Source organism: Sapajus apella, unplaced genomic scaffold (genome assembly GCF_009761245.1).
Source record: "Sapajus apella isolate SASKATOON/1434 unplaced genomic scaffold, GSC_monkey_1.0 scaffold10, whole genome shotgun sequence".
NCBI lineage: Eukaryota > Metazoa > Chordata > Mammalia > Primates > Cebidae > Sapajus > Sapajus apella.
The window spans coordinates 29731848-29748289 of NW_022436950.1; the positions used below are offsets into that span (position 1 = coordinate 29731848).

General features: G+C 34.0%; 1 protein-coding gene across 40 annotated transcripts in view; it reads right to left on the reverse strand.

The window, feature by feature from the left end:
• Positions 1-16442, reverse strand: part of MAP2 (microtubule associated protein 2) — a 302193-nt gene that overhangs the window by 54515 nt on the left and 231236 nt on the right. For 28 of the 40 annotated variants that reach the window (XM_032278413.1, XM_032278412.1, XM_032278382.1 and 25 more), the window contains one exon: positions 734-847. In XM_032278413.1, coding sequence (XP_032134304.1) covers positions 734-847 — 114 coding nt within the window. Of the gene's footprint in view, positions 1-733; positions 848-8345; positions 8379-16442 lie in introns of all 40 variants that reach the window. The other 12 variants (XM_032278374.1, XM_032278390.1, XM_032278375.1 and 9 more) reach the window with 1 other exon arrangement.

The following is a 16442-nucleotide window of genomic DNA, read 5'->3' on the forward strand; positions in this document are numbered from 1 at the left end:
TATATATATTAAATTTAAGAGAGTCTCCTTTCTTCTTGTATCTCTTCAGGAATATACATACACATCTATCTATCTATCTATCTATCTATCTATCTATCTATCTATCTGGGGACGGCAAGGCTTTGGCTGAGAATATTTTCTATGGCAAGCATGTGTTACATGACTTCCTGGCCCTGGGAGGCATTTGTCTTGTTACCAAGGGAGAGAACAGCACTCTCAGTGCCCTTAGATGAACCAAGTGAAGCTCAGTACTTCATACAAGATAGAAAGTCAAGCATGATTATAACAAAGCTCTGGCTATAGGTTTTGTGTAGTCAGTTCAGGAAGACCTAAGCAAGGCTACAGTATAATCATTCACCAAAACCTATAAAGGGAAGTAATCATCTCTTATGAAAGTTTTAGTATATTATCCTTCTGGGTGGAGGTCATGAAATAATGCATTGGCTTTATTTTAATAACTATTTCTAGCGGTCTGGAAAGTGAAAAATTAAGGGTCACTTAGGAAAAAGTCTACCTGTAAGTTCACTACCCTAACTGAAGACTGTGCAAATACTATAACAAACCAGTGGAAAAAATGAAAATAAGTCCTAACACACATCCAGTCAAGGTGTCTGATGAATGTTACATGTAAGGATGAAGTACAAGATATGGCCTATCTTTTGAACATGAAGACTTTATCGTGTGATCAGGATGCAACAGACACAGTCCCTGACCTGAGGGTCGTCTCATTTACCTAAAGGCAGAGCTGCAGTCTGGTCTTTATGCTGAGCTTCTTTCTCTTGTTCACCTTTCAGGACCGCTACAGCCTCAGCAGTGACTACTTGAACTATCCTTGCAGACACCTCCTCTGTAATAAACAGTAACAAAAGAAAATATAATGATGATAAGTCTTAAACAGGAAGCAAAGAGGAAAAGCAACCAAACAATATAGTGGATTAAAATTTCATTTTCTTCCCCCTAAAAAATACAACATAATTTTTTAATTGCAGAGAAAACATAAACATATACATACAAAAAAGAAGAAAAGAAGTTGGCATTCTAGGAGATAAGCAAAGCAAAGCAAAATGAGCATAGAACTGAGAAAAATATACTTATATGGTATTTTAATATTTTTTGACTTAAATAACAGAAATTTATTTTCAACTCTGAAGTCCATGACATCTCTATTATAGGAAGAATGTTTGTATCCCCTGCCCCCAAAATCATCTGTTGAAATCCTAACATCCAATGTGAAGGTAATTGGTACTTTATTTTGTAAAAGCTGTTTACACAAATAGAAACAATTTAATCTCTTTATACCTAGTAAAACAAATTCAAGGAGAGATGATTCATTCTGCATTTAACTTAAATTTTTTACAATTTTCTTATACTATTCTTAAAAATATAATTTATATAAGCTTGTGTGCTTGATTTAAAGAAATGCCATGTTTAAAATCTGGAAAAGATGTATATTTGTATATACCTCACAATGTATATTTGTAGTTAAATAGCATTATGCAGGATCAATGCAAATAAGATAAATTATAAAAAATCTGGAAAGATGAAGTTTTAATGAAATACATGGCAATGACATGTCAGATGGTTTCTTTCTAACGAACTACTATTTTTCTAGATAGCAGATGTTTTAAAGATCTTTAAACCCATATGACATGAACTCATCTTGTAAGTGCAACAGTTTCATTTTCTTTTTTAAAAAAGAGGGCTCATAATTAAAATGATCAGTCTGTGAGATGCCAAATAATTAGTTTTTAGCATCCTTATTATAATATTCTTTCTCTTAAGCAGAACAATGGAAGAAATAACAAGCACATAATCACAAAACTTTCTAACGGTCATGAGTGAATGACTAATAGAAACATATCAACTCTTTTAATGGCATGAATGAAGAAAACATACTCACTCTCAGACCTGCTCAGCTATCTGCCTATCTAAAATATATTACTGCAGTTCTCCTGATTATAGCTGGAGGCTATACAACAAGTGATTAGCCACAATTGAGCAACATTTATCTATCTGTCTATCTGTCTATCTATCTATCTATCTATCTATCTATCTATCTATCTATCTATCTATCTTTATCTGTCATCTATCTATATAATCTATCATCTGTCTACCTACCCGACTGCTGGGTGGGATGTCACTGAACATTTTCTGAAAGGCTGTGCTCCTAAAGTGATATTTTTAATGGGAAAGAGTACACAAAAAGAGCTACAGAAAATTAAATTAGCTTTAAAGACAGTGCTTGTCCATCTAAATTGTTTAATAATGTTACAAAAAGAATTATTTTAGGTTTTGAAAATTGCCACTTATATATATTAATTTTTAAATGCAATTAAAGTATTTAAAAATCAGTAGAGGTAGGTAGCTTCTTCTAGCACCCCAGTGATTTATGGAAAACTGAGTGTAATAAAGAGGTGGAACAATCATGGCAGATATTGGGATACATATAGGACCTTTGTGTCTTCTGGATCATTCCTGCATGTATGCAAGCTGTAGCATCTTCCTATGGCATTTAGTACATCTCACACGGAATTGTGCTGGTTCACATGGCTTATCTCCCACACTATGTAAAGATGTAAGGTTTCCAAAGTCAAGGACTCTGTTCTGTCATTGTTGCAATTCTAACTTTTAAGTTCAGGGGTACATGTGCAGCTTTGTTACACAGGCAAACTTGTGTCATGGGGTCTTGTTGTACAGATTATTTTATCACCCAGGTTTTAAGCCTAGTACCTATTAGTTATTTTTCCTGATCCTCTCCCTACTCCCATTCTCCACCTTACAATGGGCTCCAGTGTGTGTTGTTCCCCTTGAAGTTGATGTGTCCGTATGTTCTCATCATTTAGCTACCACTTAGAAGTGAGAACATGCAGTATTTGGCCTTCTGTTCCTGTGTTAGTTTGCTAAGAATAATGGCCTCCAGCTCCATCCATGCTCCGGTAAAAGACATGATCTTGCTGTTTTTTATGGCTGCATAGTATTCCATGGTATACATGTACCACATTTTCTTTATCTGGTCTATCCTTTATGGGCATTTAGGTTGATTCCTGTCTTTTCTATTGTGAATAGTGTTTCAATGCACAACTCTTGAAGCTTCTCTTATTAAGCTTTACCCAGATTGGATGCTTAACAGGATTTTTTTTTGACAGAATGAAAAATTAAAATGAAAGGTTTTATTTATAATATTTATAAAAATTCAGAAATAATTCATGCTTGTTACTACATTTAGTAACCTTAAAAACGTCCCATAATGGAATTAGAGCTCATGAATAAGTTAATTTTATTTTTGTACATGTTTAACCAAAAGTTGTAAAAAAGTAATTTAACCTGATTTGGGGAGAATTGGTAAATTTTTTTCTTTGAAGGAATTTAAGAGATTTCTAGAAATGCTATTTTAGCACAGTCAAATGGGCTGTTGGATTAACTAACATATTATCTTTGAGATTTTTTAGAGCATAATATTGTTAAACTTTTAAAAATATGACATAACATATTTTATAATACAAATTTCACAGTGAATTTAAGATTGTTCTGGGAATTTCAGTTGGTCCAATTAATTTAAAATCTTCCTCTAACTAATGGCTGTCATCAGCAAAAAGGGCAGCATTCTTGAGGAAGGGAGATGATGTTCTCCCATTGGAAGCCTCATCAGCAGATCTACTGGGTGAGCTTCATCCTTGCAGAATGGCTCCTGGGACAGGAGCAAATTCACTCAGGGTTTTTGTAAAGATCAGGGCAGATTAATGGTAAATGTTCCAAACAAACTCAGGAGACAAGGAAAGACAGTCACAAAATCAGACCTACAGAGATATAAATGTAATGGTTATGATGTATGTGATTATATATGTAATTTCTTCATTGATTCTACATTTGTCTATTAAGTCCCCCTCTCCATCTATTCAACCATCATCCATCCATCCATCCATCCAGTCTTTCTATATATTTAGGGGATTACTGATTGCTGTTTTTTACAGCAAACATCAGAGGGAATCTCACAGACTTTAATTCAGAAAAATGTGGGTACAAACTCCAGCATTGCTACTTTCTAATTATTTCATACTATGAAGTGTACTCAATCTCATATTGCTTCGATGCCTTATTTATAAAATGGAAATAATTTTAGTACCTGTCTCAGAGGTTGTTGTGGCGACTCAATTACATAATTACATAACAGGCCTGGCACATAATTATATAACAGGCATGGAATACAAATAAAATGAAAACTTCCAGATAGTCCTTCACTGAGGCATTTTTTTTTTTTTAGACGGAGTTTCACTCTTGTTACCCAGGCTGGAGTGCAATGGCGCAATCTCGGCTCACCGCAGCCTCTGCCTCCTGGGTTCAAGCAATTCTCCTGCCTCAGTCTCCTGAGTAGCTGGGACTACAGGCGCACGTCACCATGCCCAGCTAATTTTTTTTGTATTTTTAGTAGAGACGGGGCTTCACCTTGTTGACCAGGATGGTCTCGATCTCTTGACCTCGTGATCCACCCGCCTCAGCCAAGGCATCTTTATTTTCCCCTAGTCATGTATTTTTCTGAGTCTTCTACTTTAACATTTCTACCTTAAAGAAAGAGCAACAGTGATATGCACTAAAGGTCTGCCCAACTAGGCTATTGTTATTATAACCATCTGATAATATAGTCCAATATCACTGATATTGATGGCTATGGTTGATGGGCAAGGGAAGTATTTTTTTCCAAGGCAAAGCTATGAGAGAAGTAAATATTATCTTTGTTATTTATTTTCTGGCTTCACACCCAGTTTCCTGGATGCACAGGTCCTGGGATACCATCTGCTCAAGATTCTGTCCAGCAAGTCCCAATTCAGGACTATCTATTCTAGACAGTACTCTAAAAGGTATGATAATCCTGTCTAATCCTGAAGACAATCTGTGACATGAAAAATTCTCTTTGAAGTAAGAGATTAGACTACATGTTAATTTTTCATTGCTTACTTTTTCTACCTGCTATTCCCTTTTCTACTTTCTATTCTTTTTTCTTGCTTTTTCTTCCAAACGTATGTGTAAATTTATAAACAGGACTTAGTTGTTTAGAAGATTAAAGATGAATCTAGATTACACACAAAGTAAGGAATTATTATTCATTATATTAATTGAAAGGTAACATTGATATTCATAGCTAAAACATTAAACAAACATAAAACTGCTTATTGTAATCTGATATTTTAAAAGTCTCAATTATCTTTCTTTTAAACTTCTAAAATGTTCTGTCGCTGGACATTTTTTAGTTTATGTTAGAAATTTTCTTAGTTAAGAAGTGTATATGATATGTTTTCTTATTCTTTCTCTTGAGAATATTCCATTCTCTCTTTTGTAAATGAATGTCAGGGTTTCAATGTAATTAACAGTAGTTGTTGCATTGCAGTAAGACCCTTACATTAGTATTTGAAAGTTAATTTATTATTATCAGTAGAGTCAATATAATGAGATAAGTTCTATAAGTAATAAAAAAATCTTATTATATGCCTGTAAAGTCATGTCATGGCTATGCAAAATGAATGGCAACTTGGATCTGACAGCAAGTCAATTAGAGGGAAAACATTGAAAAGGAACCTCTCTAAACAAAATTCATCTCATAATTTCTAAAAATGTTATTGGTTAAAGGCTGATTAGAATAAAGGATTTAAGTATTTAATCCAGGGAACAGAGCAATAGGTGATAGCAGATCCATCACCACACAGGTAAACACCTGAAGATGAAATGTGAAGTCTGCCTTGAAAACTTTTCCTGGGCAACAAAGATGGGGTTAGTATTTAGAAAAGAGTATTAAAGCAGTCCTTCCTAGATAAATTAAAATCTGGAAAGAAATAATATCTTTTCTTGGTATTAAGGAAATATATTGGTGGAAACACATAGAGGAGATTAATATATATGAGAAACTAATTGAGAAATGCTGTCATCCACAGAAAACAACTTGATAAAATCCAAACGGCATCATGCTAAGTTATTTACGCTTCACCTAACTAATGAATAAACATCATACTGTTATATGAGCTTATTAAACAAGTTGCTACAGTAGGCGCTTTCATTTCTTGTCGATGCTATTTAATGCACATATTTACACATTGTCCAGATGGGAAAACAGACAAAATAATGGATAAAGATACACTTGTCCCATTTAGACATTGTTATGATTTACATCAGTATAAGTATTTTATATGAAAGTAGGTTCTAGTGTCAGAAAACCTGGGATCAAATTCTGTCTCCATCTCATATTAGCCAAAAGACCTTGGTTAAGTGACACTCTCTCTAACATCTTCAGATTCCCCATCTGTAAAGTGGGAATAAAAGTTGTATTCATCTTTTGGTGTGTTGTAACAATTAAGTAAAATTATATAAATCAAGTGCTTATTTAAATTAGGTACCACGGTTTTAATCACTCTTGATGTCCTGTTATGAAGTCTATGAACATCATTTGATTGACAAAATGTAGGTAAGACCTGTAAGTTTTTGTCAGATGTTGAGACGATTCTGTCATTTTTTCCCAATGAGTACCTCCTTGCCTAAATGTTGGGCCACTATTGTGAGCCTGACAGACAATACATCAGGCTCCTAACACTATTTGAACTCAAAGGCATGTAAGGTAAATTTTGCTCTACTGTCATATCGTATTACTCAGCATTTATAGTCATCATGACTCTCTGTTTTTTCCCATAATGCCGATTCATGCTGCATCACTGCCATTTTCTTCTGGTCACACTATTTACCACAACAAATTTCTTAACCTCTGGCCTTGCTTTTAGCACATTTTTAAAGTTATTTTCTTGTATTTATCTATCAATATTGCGTGGTTGATTAATAATAACAGCAATGAAGATGAAACTTTTTCAATAACCCTGGAAGTTTCAACTTGTTTCTGAGTGATATATAACATTGCTGGTAGACCCGTAAGTTTGATTTTGAATTCGTACCCTGTGGTTTATCAGCAGAACCAGCTATGATTCCTTGAATGTGCAAAGGTTCACAAATTAGGCTGTGAACAAAAAAACCCAAGCACCTTGACATATGCTTGAGAACATATTTTTGTTGATTTCTTTTAGGTTGTTAAGAGAGACGTAAGAGACAGTGGCTGTAAATTCAACCATATGGAATATAAAAGCCTGCAAATGTTTTAAGAATTTTCGGTACAATAATGTTGTGTTCAAAGAAAATGACAAATAAGCTTACCGTACACTTGTGGAAGAAGGAAAACAAAACAATTTTAGACAGAATGCTCCTGTCAAGAAAAGGTTTTTCTCAGTAGGGTACAGAATGGTTGTCTAGGAAACTGATGCTAATTGCTGCTGCTGATGGAAACTAATCAACAAGGAAAGCACTGTGTAGTTCGAAGCACTCAGCTAAACAAAGACCCTAAACAAATTCATAAAAATAGGGAAAGAAGAAAAGTTCTTTGCTTCTACTCCTTGCTTAATCTGGAGAGTAAATGGTTCCTCTGAAACTATTTCCTGTAATCAACTGATGATGAAGGAAATTAAAAGAGCAAATTGTTGGGCTTTTGTTTGTTTGTTTCCCTGGCACCTTTGCATTAATTAGAGGCCAGCATTGGCATGTCTCACCCTAGACAGACTTCTATTAATCTCAGGGGTCACAATGGCCAACATTGCAGCTACAGATCTTTGCCTACCAGCTTTTTCTTCCAGAGATTTCTCCTAAACATTTAGTGATTAAAACAAGGATCAATTTTGATTATGGGTAAAAATGCATTTGAGGTGATGTTAGTTACAAAGACAAATGCATTTAACATAAAGCAATTACGATGGCACAAAAGTCGGTTCTGATGGGTACTTTTAAATTTAAGAGAATTTATTTTGCACCTGCTATAGACAATGGAGCTATTCTTAGTCATTAGGGAGAACAGAAAGATCAGTAAGATATGATTTTCCCACATTTAAATTGTGTTTAAACGGGGGCAATCTTGTTGAAAGAAATGTTTTGTTTTTCTTCGTTAAGATTTACTAGTAGTGGCCACAAATTTTGACTGATCCTGCCACAGTCACTGATATGGTCCTCTTCTGATATGGATTTACAAATTGGTAGACTAGGATTGTGAGTACAGTGTGTAATTATGGGAGAATTTTCCCTTTCTTGCTCTTTTTTTCTCTACCTCCACTTACATGCTCAAACCCACAATCTTGTTTAGATTACACCTTAATGTACTCAAATGAAGTCTTTAGAGTTTAATAGAACTGGCCTAGAATTTAAATTTGATCAAGGAGGAAAATGTAGTAAATTAATACAGTTATCAGTGAAAGGATATTATAGGTTAAAGATACTACATTATGGAGTCAAAAGTAATTAGAAAAGGTCAAATCATAAATAGTACCTATTGGAAAATTTTGCTTCTAATTTTAAGTGTCCAGCTGAAAGTAGGGAAACAAAAAACACATTTAAGCAGAAGAAATACAGTAAGCCAATATAGTTACAATTTATCTTTATATTTATCATGTTCTAGTTAAAGTTTTCTGCTACTGGTGGTATTGGGGGTGTCCAATGGAGTAATATATGGATGTTTATGTTGTCTGGAGCCCATATATTATGCATTTACTAATTAACTAAGGTTGTAATATTTTATCAATCTTAACTTGAGAAAGAGAAATTTCTAGAGAGGTTTGCTCCCCTGAAGTTTTCAAATAGCTTTAACACCAATAAATTGAATACAATCATTAAGGCACTGAGGGAATTGACAGTACGTTTGGAACTTTGAAATGTTCTTGTCAAACAATTATACTACTCTTTGTAGACTTGGGGAAATTGGATTATATTCTCTTCTTCATTAAGTCTTAAAATACATCACATTGCTAAAAGAATGTAGCATGAGACATTTTAAATAATATTAGTTGGAAAATAAAATATCAATAAAACAAAGAGACCTTGAATAAATCCACCCTGAGAAAGAGTAACTGTGATATAAACAAAATATATAGTGTGTGTGTAGAAAAACAATAGTGTGTGTGTGTGTGTGTGTGTGTGCGCGCGTGTGTGTGTTTAGGCATGTGCCAGTACTCATGCACACAAAAGTCTGTCCATACTTTTAAAGTCTCAACTAGAGTTCATGTCCTCTTAGGGACATGGATGAAGGTGGAAACTGTCATTCTCAGCAAACTGACACAAGAACAGAAAACCAAACACTACATGTTCTCACTCATAAGTGGGTGTTGAACAATGAGGACACATACACACAGGGAGGGTAACATCAAATGCAGGGGCTAGTTGGGGAGTCGGGGAGCCAGGGGAGGGATAGCAGGGAATGGGGGGATTGGGGAGGGCTAACATTAGGAGAAATACCTAATATAGATGATGGGGGATGGATGCAGCAAACAACCATGGCATGAGTATACCTATGTAACAAACCTGCAGTGTTCATACATGTACCCCAGAACTTAAAGTATAATAATAATAAACAAAGCCTCATCTGTAAGTGGATACCTCACAGATCTTGGGCACAGGAACAAGGCTAGGGTTTCTTAAGGAGAAATCCATGGTTCTATAGTTGCAAAACATAGGAATGCCAATACTGGCCAGAGACAGAGGATATGATGGAAAAAAAATTCTAGATTCTAAAAAGATGTCATTGGAATGAACTTTTGAAATTAAGTTCTCTATATACCAAAAATAGTCTTTACTAGTTACCTCTGTAAACAAAGATCTTCTAGGTGAAACTATATCTGTTACAATAAAATGGTAAAGATCAGCAGCTTAGCTAACTTTTGTTTGATCCTTCTATCTCATCCCCAACATAACAGCAAATCTTTGGAGGCCTTGTGACCTAGATGCATATGGAATTTAGGAACCACGTGATGGGAAAAATCACTTTGTTCTAAATACATTGTAAGGTACACCCAACTGTCACATGGTAAAACCAACATGAGTTCTGCATAATTAGATTTTGCTTCAACCTCCTTCCTATCCTATCATGTTTCTAAGAAGTTGCAAATAGCAGCAATCAACAACCTTATCTGCTTTCTTCTGAACAAGTTTCTCATTAACTATTAATGTTGTAAATAAGTTATTGTTCATTTCCTATACCTGCATATTTTATTTTTGTCATTGTATCTACATAAAATATTGTCCATAAAGATTCTCTTCACATTAGCACCTGAAGTGACTTGGCAGGCTTTAAGTCAATATTAAATAGACGTGGTATTTCTTTATAATATTCAAATCATAACTGAATATATAATCAGATAATCATGTTCAATAATCTTATGAGGGGAGGAACAGTGAAATCAATTACACTATGACCTTCTGAAAACTGAAATACCTATTTTTTTTTTAAAAAAAGGAAAATACAAAGAAAGTAAAGTAAATCTGAACTATCCTTCTATTATTCTTTCTTTAATAATACTGTTAAATAAAAGCTCAGCCACAATACAAGAAAAGGGATGCACCTTCACTGGAAAAAATCTAAATGTGTAATATTGATGATAGTTAAAATACTTTTTGCCAGACCCCTAAGAAGCAAAATCAAGAGACTTTGCAAATCTTTTTACAGCAAGAAGTGTAAGGTGAATGCCATAGTTGTATTTTGATGCTATTATGATAGTAAAAAGCAAATACTTTAATAGAATTTTAAAATTTCTTCATGTGAAAAATATTCTAGAATAAAGATGATTTCTTTTATGTTCTGTATTGATGAATGCATCTCATGGAAAATATTATTAAATACATTTCTCAATTTTATTTTTTCACTATGTAAGACAAATAAAAAACAAATAATAATTTCAAAGGTACCTTGAGAAATTTTCAAATAACATACAAATCTTCAGAAAATATCTCTGGGAGATTTGTTGAAATAAAATTTTACATTGATGATTTTACTTCAATGTTGTTTACGTCAATTTCTATAACTGCATCCCTCAACTGTATTGCTTCTCATTGATACCAAGCACACCTCTGGGGATATTTTCAGAATAGAGTGCTATCTCTATTATACCTATTATAGCCAAAGAACTCACTCTTTACTTGAAGACAATGAAGCTTTATATCAGAAAGTAAATGATATCTAGAAGCATAAAACTGTAACTTGTTATGGTAATAGCTCTGGTTGTCCTATTGTAGGAACCCAGCAGAAAGAGAAAGGTAGATAAAATTTGATGGGGTGGTCAAGTGGAGAAAAATGTAAGAACAGGATGCTATCGAGGTAGGTAGGCTGATATTGGGCAAGGAAATTAAGCTTTGTAATGGAATTTGCAGTAGGAGTTTAGGCATAGGAGCATATGCCTGCTGACAACTTAAAGAAAATGAAGAGATGGGATTGGGGAAACCAACAGAAAAGTGCTGAAGTAATGTTTTATTTACTTCCTAATACTGCATAGGGCTGGTCCTAGGTAGGCAGATATTACTATACCTGTACAACAGTCTACAAAGACAGAGCTTCATTTGCATTGAAAATCACAATCCTATGAAATAGATACATGGGGCTTACTGAGGAGACGAAAAATCAGATTTCATTAAAAGGTCCTGAAATTTTTAGGAAAATATCACAATGAAATTCAATTTACTATGATAATATGTGAAAAACATATTATTTTCTTCCTAACATACAAGGAAAATTTCTAAATCAGGACTTGTACCTTTGTTTTTCAAAATGAAATTACAATTTCAGTATTTCATGATTATGAAGCAGTTGACCAATTCTTAGTTCTCAGAATATGCCTAAAAATAGCTTGGTTTCTCAGATTCCTTTCCTTTCCCCTTGCTAGTTTCATGTTTCTCCCTACTTTTACAGAGACCCCCACCCCCACCAAAAATATTTTATGTGAGTTTGTAATTTGGGTTTACTTTCTTAAAAAAAATTTTGTAAAAGTAAAAACTCTCATGAAACTAGAGAACTTTGTTGTTTTGCTCTTTTTCTTGGACAGTTCTGAAATGGAACATGAAACAAAGAGGCAAGAATGATATGATCTGAAAGCAACTAGAAGGTGATCAAAAGCTATAGGAAGAGAAGTATGATTTTAATGCAATCATTATGGTAATTAGTGTCTTACCTGAAATTTTATAGCATAAGATAAAAGAAATACCTCAACATTTTAAATAGAGTTTAGAGTATCCAGAATACTATTTTAAAAGCAAATTTCCTATATTCATTTTCCCACAGAACTGATAGATAAAAGCACTTTCTAATTAAATACTGTAGTTTTTCCACATTTAGTTGTATCAAATAATACAGGAAAAAGTTGAAACTTATCATTATTCAAGCCTCAGGAGACTCAGGCATTTCTAGTTAGAATTGAATAAATGCTCAATATTTTAAAATTTACTTTAAAAATAAGTATAATTTGGGGGAGTTTTTTTTCTTCACATCAAAAATTAAATTCAAACTTATCTAGTAATTCCATCATGAGATGATAAATTATCAGTTAGAGTAATTTAAGTTCACCCTTTAGAGTGAAATCCAACTAGAAAGGAAACATGTGTCACCAAAACAGCCAACTCCTTGAGCAGTATTTCTGATGTTGTATTAGGATCATATGTGCAAGCTAAATGTGGTCTGCAGAGCCTCACATAACATATTGTTCTTCAGGATGGCAGATATTTACATGAGAGTTGGGGACTACCGTTATTCCAACTGAATGAACTTCCTCTCTTAAAATGTGACTTTTGTTAAGTGGCTACTATATTTGCTTCAGACTCAATTATTTGTTTCTTTTTATAGCAACCAGGACTTACAAAGATTTAGATGAGAACTGGCCTGGAGAAAATAAATATCTTAGATGCGTTGTGATCAACATCAAGTTAGTGTAATATTTGGAGAAAAAGCCATTTTTCCCATGCCAGCATTTGTGTTCAGTAAAGTTCAAAGGAAAGAGAGTTTTTTCCCAATATTTTTAATGCTTTAGTCACACATCTCTATTTTTCAAGCTGATAAGAAAAACAACCAAAGTCAGCTTTTAAAGAAAGACATAAATAAACATGGGCTGAAGATGCAAAATGCAATAAGGAGAAAAAGTATCCAGTGAATTGATTTATTTTTTAAAGAGCTTATAAAAGTAAATTGATAATTATTATTACTACTATTAGCTTCCTCCTTGTAGAATAACTTTACTAAATACTGAAATACTCAATGCTTAGACTTAGAAAATGTAAATAGGAACATTTTTGTCCAAATATATCAAAAGGAAAAGAAAATTATGGATCACAAGAAGCTTTTCTCTAAGTGAAAAATGAAAACTAAAGAAAATGAAATGAAAGCATTATATTTGACTGAAATCACAAGTTTCCTAAAGTTAATGTATAAATTTCCCTATTAATTTGATATAGAAATGTTGTTTACTATCTAAGAACTTATCATTTGCAAATAACTTTATAGACTCAAAGATGCAATAGAGAAAATAAAGGGCATTGCTGACATTTCGTTTTTAAAAATAGGATATATAACATCTTTCCAAGACCACACTGGTATACTCCTTTAAAGGAGGTGCATATTAAATCAATGACTTAGAATATCCAAATGCTTTAGATTTAGATTGCCCATTTGTCAGAAATGAGATTTACTTGAGCTCCTGACCTAGAATAGTGAAGCAATCCTTATTTATAGTCAGAGGATTAAAAAGGACATGCATTAGAGAGTTCCATTTACAGGATATTTCGGTGGCATTTTCAACTCAAGCCAATTATTATGCTAGACTCAGTTCTGCAGAAATGAACATGAAAAGTTTTTCTATATCTATGTATTTCTTAACCATTAAATTATCTTTTAGAAAGTTCATTTACTAGACTTTTCATATTATTTTCAGCTCAGTAATTTTCATCATCAAGTCACATCTTCAGTAAAGATACATTTTCTTTACTCCCAACTCTCAATCCCAATTTCAGAACAAGTCAAGTCTTCCACTATATGCTTTCACAACAGTATTTTGGAATTCCTACTTAATTTGTTTCTGTCCTAACCGAAAGTTCTAAAGTCCTTACTTTGAATCCAGACTTTTTTTTATACTTTCTTAATTTACCTCTTCATTTTCAATTTTCCTTTTTTTTTTTTTTTTTTTGAGACAGAGTCCTGCTCTGTTGCCAGGTTGGAGTGCAGTGGTACGATCTCAGCTCACTGCAACCTCTGCCTCCTGGATTCAAGCAATTATCCTGCCTCAGCTTCCCAAGTAGCTGGGATTACAGGCGTGTGCCACCACACCCAGCTAATTTTTGTATTTTTAGTAGAGACAGGGTTTCACCATGTCAGCCAGGATGATCTCAATCTCCTGACCTTTTCATCCACCTGCCTCGGCCTCCAAAAGTGCTGGAATTATAGGTGTGAGCCACAGTTTTCCTTTCTAACATACTCTTTCCTGCAAATGTATTGCTCACAATGTAGAATAAATTTTGTAGACCATTTGGTTTATGTAATTTCCATTCTCACAACTATATATGGATACTCTCTGTCTTTCTCTCTCTTTTTTCTTTTCTTTTTTTTTTTTTTTTTTTTGAGACAGGGTCTCACTTTGTTTCCCAGGCTGGAGTGCTGTGACGTGATCTAGGCTCACTGTAACCTCTGCCTCTCAGGGTTCAAACAATTCTTGGGCCTCAGCCTCCCAGGTAGCTGGGATTCCAGGTGTGTGCCACCACACGCAACTAATTTTTTTATTTTTAGTAGAAGCGGGGTTTCACTATGTTGGCCAGGCTGGTCTTGAACTCCTGACCTCAAGTGATCTGCCCACCTTGGCCTCCCAAAGTGCTGGGATTACAGGTGCAAGCCACTGTGCACAGCCACCTCTTCTTTATATTAATTCAAAAATATGTATTAGCACATATTAAAGAAAATAAGCACTGTGTTATATACAAAAAGGAAAAAAAAAAGAGATGAATGAAGTACAGGTTCTACCCCAAAGCATTTCCAACCGTGACTAGAATAGAAACAAATAACAAATAACCTCAATAAAATGATTGCTATGATCAATTGTATTAGCAAGATATAAACATGGTACTTGGGGATGTTCAGAAGAGGAAGACTCATTTGAGAGAATAAAATCAACAACAGCTCTTTATATTTGATGGTAGACTTCTGAGAACCTTTGCTGTAGGGTGGTACCCTTCCAAAATGTTTTTCCGATGACTTGTTGCACGATGCTGCATGGAAATGAAAACACCGTAACATAAACTTGCCCATTTACATTGGGCAAATGTAAATGTCACAAAAGAAAAAATTTTAGATCACAGAAGACTGATTATTCATGCTGCAGATGCTTTGCAAGAATCAGAGGTGCTCATATGCCAGCATCAGTTTGATCTGTGTTTACAAATTAAAAATTTGGACTGAAAAACTTGAGTCTAATTTTCAGGCTGCTTAAGTTGAATCATATCTATTTAGTATGATTTTTCTCTGAATCTTGATTCCTCCTTATCTATTTTTGCCTAATGCCTTCTTGCATATTCCTGAAATCGAATGTATTTCACTCTCATTTCTGTGTTCTAATAACCACCTAGCATTTGCAAAAATTGTTAAAAGCATTTTTAAAAGTTGCATGAGAACCTATGACATATGCTTTCCCCTTTCTTTGCTTATTAGCTTGGCTGGTTTTTGAACTGTATTTTCTGAGTGTTGCTGAATGGTCACTCATTCAGTGAGACGAGCTACACCTGAGCTGGCAGGACATGGTTTAGTGTCCTTTTCCCCCAGGACTCATGATGCCAGGTCAGATAATGCTGAAGCTACCAGGTCTGCAATGCAGCACCAGTTGTTCTGTTCATCCTCTCCTGATATGATTTCCAGACTCCCCTGACAGTCAAAGCACGTGCTTTATGTAATGTACTGGGAAGCAGTGAAGTGTGAGGGAATGAGGGGAAGAGAAAAAAGCTTGAAACACTGAAGCAGAAAGAGTTTATCTCAATAGCGTGGAGGGGAAAGAAGAGAAGCAATAACTGCTGAGTACTCTCCATTCTACTTACTAACTTCCCAACCACAATAAAATCAAACCCAATGTCAAACCACAAGGCATCATTTGGCATACAGTGGCAAATATTTTCCTCAGACATATACAAGCAATATAATCAAAGAATATACATATGTGTGTGTGTATATATATCACTTAAAAACGCATTACTGCCTGATGAGGAATATATTCTCAAGATATTTGAGCAATTTATTTGTTCAAAACTATTAGATGTTTTATCTTTTATTTTTTTTTGTCTCTTTTGTGAGGAGAAAATACTTCGAAATATAACAAAGGACAGATAAAGGCCATGCATAATCCTAACCAAAACAAAGGCTTAGACAGTCCAAAACTGAATCTAGAAGACTCACTTCCGTTACTTATTACTTTCATCTGTTCACTAAAAATAAAAAAAGAATGTAAGAATTGTTTTTATTTTTCTCTAAATGGAGGTTTTTTAAATCTCAAAAAATTGAAAAACATTAAAAGAAAATATGATGACAAAATATGACAGCAAATTAGAGAAAAGATCTTCGAAAATATAGGATGAGAGATCAAGTA